Below are 7,373 nucleotides of genomic sequence, written 5' to 3'. Positions count from 1 at the left end.
TCAGAAAGTGTAAACTGTAAATACTTAAGCAATAAACTAATAACGGCTAAACTCTAGAACTACTTATCAGATCTTCTTCATTTTTTTTTAACGAAAGAGTATTTCACGGAGTGGGTTTATATGAAAGAAAATTTTAGGAAAATCCACCGGTGTATAATATATTGGTTGCTATTAGTTAATCGGGCATGTTTGTTGATTTGTATTATTATCTTTTGTCAATATACATATATATATATTATAATATATACAAGAAGATCTGATAAGTAGTTCCAGAGTTTAGTCTGTATAGTTATAGTCTGTGTATTTATATAGTTAGATAGATATAAATTATTGTTTGTGGGTAGATTAGACCTTTGGGAAGAAAATAGGTTAATTTACAAAGGGTTAATTTGTGTTTTTTTTATTTTAGTACGATTAGGTTAGAATAGGATTTTTATAAATTGATTATATTAATCCACTGTAGGTGGAATTAAGAAAAACAACAAACTTGGTATAACTTTGATAATTTAGAGTTAAATCATACATTTAAATACAAACAGCACGGCGGGGTCCGCGATCTACCGCAGGCAGATTGCCTGCCTACCTGATAATGTACTGCTTGCGAATCTGAATTTTTATTCCGGGCAACGGAAAAGTTAAGATAAATTTTAAACACCATACACCGAATATTAAATAACGAATTGAACAAAGTTCGAGTCATATAGAGTTGATACATTTAACGGGCAACGAAGTGCACAGGATCAGCTAGTAATATTTATAAAATATTTCTACTTTATAGATATACATATAAAATAAAATATGAAGATAATGATTATAAATTCAAACCATGTAATAGTATTGTTCAAAAATTGACACTTTGCGTCGACAGCCAAACGGGATGTAGACTGCTGATTTATACTACGTTTACCTTTAAGAAGTGAAGCTGGAAACATAGGAAATAGTATTAAGCTGGCGAGATCCCGGTTCCTGAATGTAGAACAAAAATTACAACGTGACGAACCATTGCGCGTAGAATACGTTAAATTCATGAAGGAATACTTGGACATGGGCCACAGGGAGGAAGTAGTAAACGAAACTGAGTTACCCGACATCGTCTGTTATTTACCGCATCATGCAGTGGTAAAAACAGCTAGTATTACTACTAAGGTCAGAGTCGTGTTCGATGCGTCTGCTAGAGGTGCTAATGGACGATCGTTGAATGATATATTGGTACACAGACCCACGGTGTAAGACGATATCTTTGCGATATTAAGTCGTTTACGAAGGCACCGATATGTTCTAATGGCAGATGTGGAGAAGATATATAGACAAATCAAGATTGACCCAGAAGATGATCTACAACGAATATTATGGTGTCCAAGTCCCACCGATGAATTACGATCTTACAGATTGTTAAGGATCACTTATGGTACTGCATCTGCGTCGTTCATGGCCATACAGTGTTTAGTAACATTAGCTGATGAAGTTATAAAGGAGTATACAGTTATAAGTTATAAGTTATAAAGTTATAAAGGAGTATCCTCTGGAAAAAGGACTTCTACATGGACGATCTGATGACAGGATCTGAAACAGAAGAAGGGTGTTTGAGGCTTCATTGGGAGATAGCCAAAATTCTCGAGTCCGCAAAATTACCCCTTAGGAAATGGTGCTCGAATTCAAGTTATATAAGAGAACAAATTGGTAAAGGGAATGATGATCCATTATTCTCGTTAGAAATCGATAAGGAAGACACTGTTAAGTCCCTCTGACTTTGTTGGAAGCCAGTGGCGGACGAGTTGCGATTTAACATCTTAAAAAACAAGGAGCGATGCCAATTAACAAAGCGTATGTTATTATCAGATTTGAACCGGATGTTTGACCTACTAGGATTCCTCACGCCAGTGTTGATAATAGGGAAGATCTTTTTGCAGCAGTTGTGGCAACTTAAGGCAGATTGGGACGCTGTATTATCCAATGAGATACAGGAGAAGTGGAGTACTTATTACAAGGAACTTGAAGAATTAAAACAGTTATCAATTCCTAGAGGTGTGATGTGCGCTGGAAATACGTGGTTCGAAGTACATGGTTTCTATGATGCGTCACAAGAGGCATATGGTGCTTGCGTGTACATTCGTTCAGTTGGTCAAGACGAAATATGGAACGCTCATCTATTATGCGCTAAAAGTCGAGTTGCTCCTCTGAAGGGTTCCACTATACCAAGACTGGAGTTGAACGGAGCATTGTGTTTAGCTCGATTGATCAGTAAGGTCGCCGAATCTTGGAATATTGATTTTCGATCTTGTCGACTGTGGACGGATTCGACTATAGTGTTGGGATGGTTAAACTGTCAAGCTAGTTGTCTTAAAACCTTTATAGCCAATCGAGTAATTCAAATTCTAGAACTTACGGATGCAAGACAATGGTATTATGCAAGGACTAAGGATAACCCAGCCGACATTATATCGAGAGGGATAAACGCGCGAGTTATTATTACTTCAACGCTATGGTGGGAAGGACCACAAGGGTTAATTAAAGATAAAAGACATGGAGTCCACACGTCCATCAAGTACTAAGGGAAAGTGACCTTCCCGAACAAAAAGATATAAAATTAGCATTGCTAATAACGAGTCCTTCGAACGAAATTCTTCAGAATTATTCCGATTGGAATAGATTAAAACGAAGTTTAGGGTGGCTTCTCCGATTTTTGGAATATTTACAGGACAAGAAATCGGTATCCAGAGTGTCTTATAACTCCAGTAAACTAAAATGTTTGAATCCGTACATGAAGGACGGATTAATCTTAGTCGGTGGAAGGATGAACAACTCTGATTGTTTAGAAACTCGCAAACATCCTATAGTTCTCCCAGCTAACCACAAGGTCACTCAACTTATTTTCAAGCAGACACATATCGAACAACTACATTCTGGGCCTCAAGCGCTCTTAGCAGAGGTACGGAGGAAATATTGGCCTTTGAGAGTTCGAGCAGTCGCACGTTCAAGTGTATTAAAATGTATTCGATGTACGCGCGCCAAGCCACGTTTTTCCGAGCCGATCATGGCGGCGTTACCGAGAAAAAGAGTTCAATGCATGCGGCCGTTTTCTGTAACTGGAGTGGACTTTGCTGGCCCGTTGATGATCCGCAGTGGTATACGACGAGTAGTGAGCATCAAGGCGTGGATAGCTGTATTTGTGTGTTTTGTGACTCAGGCAGTACATTTAGAAGTGGTAGAGGATTTGACTAGCAAGGCATTTATAGCGGCTCTACGTTGGTTTATGCCGAGGCGAGCACGTTGTAATACGATTTATAGCGATAATGGCACGAACTTTGTTGGCGCACAAAGAGAGTTGAAGGCGTATATAACTAACGCAGGTCTTGAAATGGCACAAGAAGGAATAGAATGGCGCTTCAACCCTCCAGCAGCGCCGCATTTCAGCGGTTTATGGGAAAGCGCCGTGAAAAGTGCTAAACATAATTTGACCTGAATGATAGGAGAGGTCAAATTAACGCTAAGTCAGTTGAATACGCTGCTCTATCAGATCGAAGCCTGCCTTAACTCTCGACTAATAACTCCGATGAGTAGTCCGACGCGGAAGCACTCACACCGGCTCACTTTCTTATTGGAGGAGAGATGACTTTTTCACCTGAACCAGACTTGTCAAATGAGAATCTTGGTAATCTACGAAGGTGGAAATATACGCAACTGTTGATGCAGACGTTTTAGCGCAGATGGCAATTGGAATATTTACCACAATTTCAAGTGAGAGGGAAGTGGGTCACGAAAACCATACCTTTGAAAGTCGACGATATTGTTATAATAAAGGAGGAATGATGTATGCCACCGACGCGATGGAAATTAGGCAGAGTAACCAAGGTACAACCTGGAAGCGACGGGGTGATAAGAGTCGCTACTGTAAGAACTGCCAACGGAAATGAAATGAAGAGACCTACCGTTAAGCTTTGTGTATTGCCCACAGAAGCAGATAGTCTAGCAGTTGAAAATCAAGATTTTCAACGGGTGGATGATAATCACGCCACAGAATAAATATTATAGCATACCATATGATGAATAACGGAACAGCTGAGCACGCACACATACACACACAACACAGGCACACAGTGTCGTATTTATATTGTTTTTATTTTTGTACTATCGCATTATCTGTTACGTTATATAATATGTAGATTACTCGCGATCGGCCGCCAAGAGTTAGCACGGCCGCCGTGATTTTGTCTCATACCTAACGTTCTCGCAGCAGTATCGAAGCATACATTTTTGTACCGCAATATTATAATATTTTTTATATTAAAACAGTAAAGTGTTGTTTTTTACAGATTTTTGTTGCAGGCTCGAATAGCCAAGTATTTAATTATAATCTTATTATTGTGCGCCATAAGGGTAATTTATTATACATATTGTAACTCAATTTACTTTAAGTTCCGCGGCGCAAATCGCCATATTATTATAATATATTGAGTGTGCGCGAATCGCCGGCTATTTAATAGAAAATAGTATTGTATCGTGGGCTGCGAATCACCACGAATTATTATATAATTTGTTCTTGTTATATTATTATTATTATTACCCGGCGCGTATCGCCAGTGTTGTTTTTTTATACATTATTGTTATAGCCTAAGTATGAGACCAGCTGGCCAGTCTGCGCTCCACAAATTGTGAGTTATTCTTATTACTATTATTATTTTTACTATTACCCATTTCGTATTATAATTATTATTTGTTGTAACAGAAGGGCCGCATAGTATTATTAAATTATCATTATTCTGATTGGTCATAATGACTACATATTATTGTAATATTATTTAACGAATTTATATACCTTCCGCTCAAATAGCTGCACATAATATTATACCTTAACTCTGTTGAGCCAGAAGGGCTAATTTATATAATTTATTCTGTTTTGGGCCAGAATGTCCATAATATCATACCTGTGATTCATTATATTATATATTTTTACACCATTATCGTGTTGCTGTGATTTATTGCATTATTTATTATTTGTTATTTGTTATTATTATTGTATTATACAGCAACTCATTTATACCAGCAACTGTGTTACCATTTTTCCTTATTATTAATTATTATAAACACACCTACTATCGTACACATCAAACACAAATACACATATTACACAACACACACTACGTAGCTCGACAATATTTGCCCGGCGATCCCGTCCACTGCTGTTCGAGCTACCACATCACTACACACCCAGCTAGTCCTCCACACTTTTAAGACTTAGGTGTTAGTGGTGCGCAAGTAAGTTGGTGTTCGGGCGCGTGTATTACTATTATATGCTCCCGGCCCACACAAGTATTATGGTTTATCGATTAAAAATATTTTCTGATTACTTGTCAAAAAGGGAAATACCGATCAATATATATATATATATATAATATAGTATGATATGTGTTGACAACCATTGATACAACAATATATAAGTATTTTCTATTGGTGTTTGTTTTCAGTAACTATCTATGAATCATTCATTTAATTTGAACCATTATTTAAAGAATTATGATTTTTAACAAAATTATCTTTTTACATTATGTTTTAATGTTTTAAATGAGTGACTGCAGGTATTTCTCGGGGTAAGGGGTAAAGAATAATGGACATTTATATATTAAAAAAAAAAAATTTAAGCTTATGTTTAAAAATCTGAGACATTGACATAATGCAGTCAATATATTTATGCATCTATGTATTGTAGTCGCATCACATTTAGACTCATAGAATCTGAGATATAACAATTTTTGCCATGGCTGGAATATACAAGGTTATTGAACATGTCTATAATATTGTTACCAAATAAAAATAAAATGTTTTATTTAATGCATATTTAAGCCATGATTCTTGCTTAGGTGACGGGTATTCCTTCATTCTCCCCTATGTGGTTGCAGCTTCTAATAACAAAAAAATAAAACTTTTGTTCCACTGAAAAAGTATGCAAAGAGAATTAAAATATATAAATGTAACAGTGTAATAGACAATGGATATCAATAAAATATTCTGGTTTTGCTCAAAATTTAAAATAATACTGTTTATTATTACATTGAAAGTTTTGGTATGGTTTAACATTGGTAACTAGTAAAGTGGTACTTATAAAATAGGTTTATATAGACAATTTTTGGTATGACAAGAAAATAGAACAAAATAATAATATACAAGTTATAAATTAGGTAATTAATTAAAAACTTAAAATTAGGATGGTGTAGAAAAATAAACATAATAATTATAAGCACTAATTTAATTTATAAAATATTTGATATAAATATTTGTACAAACAATATTTAGTAACAAAGAACTGTTATAAACTTATAGCTTATAAATATCATATCACAAATATGATGGTTAGTTAAGTATACATAATCTTAATATCTATTTAAATATTTTATGGTGATTTTAATCATGTAAAATATAATAAAATATACCTAAGCAATACAATGCACATTCGTTTTTAATAAATAATCGAATTTTATGTATACAACTGAACAATGAATTTTTTTTTCTTTCATATTATAATATTATAAACAGATTTATAAATATTTGATACAAAAATGTAGTTTAAAAAAAAAATAGTACTAATTACTTTAACAAATAAAATGACACCAGATATCATACCTAGATGTACAAACTACACCACGTAAAATTGTTTAATGTTTTTCAATCAACAATAAAATGTGTACTTATAATAGAGGTTTTAAATTAATAGTTGTGCATAAAATATTCAGATATTGTCCTTACACATAAATGTATGAATTTCAAAAGTAATCAAAATAAAATCATACATAAAATGTAATCAAAGTTATCAATAAGCTATGAAAATTTGATTTTCGTTACATTGTTCTAAATGTAGTGATCAATGACAGGGTTGATTACGTGCATATAATTTTACATCAATATTGTTATGAATTATTTGACTTGATTCCCTGAATTAAAACATGATTAAATTATTTAATAAGTTGATACATGGTTGGCGGTAATCAAAATCATATCCATTTTAGTATATTTTTATGTGTATACAAAATAAACAAAACTAACTAGTTGTGGAACTTTCACATTAATAACGTAAAAAAGCAAGAAGTGCTGTTGCCGTGTTACTATATTCCATGTCGTTTTATTGATGATCTTAATTTCCAAACAAAGGTTTTAGCTGGTTTCAATTCTTTCTGTTCAACATTTCGAGGTTAATAAGTTTTAAAGGATGATCTGGCTTAAGGATTATAGTGGATTTCTGTCTTAACTTCCTTGATAATAACTTTCATCAGTGGATGCTTTAACGATGTTCGATGATATTGGTGCTATCAAAGTAGTTTTAATTGTATTTTCGGAAACGAATTTCTTATTATTGGAATATGAACTTTTTAGCATGGTGC

The 7,373-nt window shown here is 34.2% G+C and overlaps 1 protein-coding gene across 1 annotated transcript; it reads left to right on the top strand.

The window, feature by feature from the left end:
- Positions 1-2,761: 2,761 nt before the first annotated feature.
- LOC132939397 (uncharacterized) lies at positions 2,762-3,463 on the top strand. Its single transcript, XM_061006542.1, has one exon. The coding sequence runs from the start codon at positions 2,762-2,764 to the stop codon at positions 3,461-3,463; it is 702 nt and encodes a 233-aa protein (XP_060862525.1).
- Positions 3,464-7,373: the final 3,910 nt, after the last annotated feature.

The sequence above is a fragment of the Metopolophium dirhodum genome, chromosome 1 (assembly GCF_019925205.1).
Source record: "Metopolophium dirhodum isolate CAU chromosome 1, ASM1992520v1, whole genome shotgun sequence".
Taxonomy (NCBI): domain Eukaryota; kingdom Metazoa; phylum Arthropoda; class Insecta; order Hemiptera; family Aphididae; genus Metopolophium; species Metopolophium dirhodum.
The sequence above is the reverse complement of the archived record's forward strand: the minus strand, read 5'-3'. Positions and strand labels throughout refer to the sequence as shown.

What these genes read in the sequence shown, in the direction of transcription:
- LOC132939397 (XM_061006542.1), top strand. Translation starts at nt 2,762, where the DNA reads ATGAAGGACGGATTAATCTTAGTCGGTGGAAGGATGAACAACTCTGAT.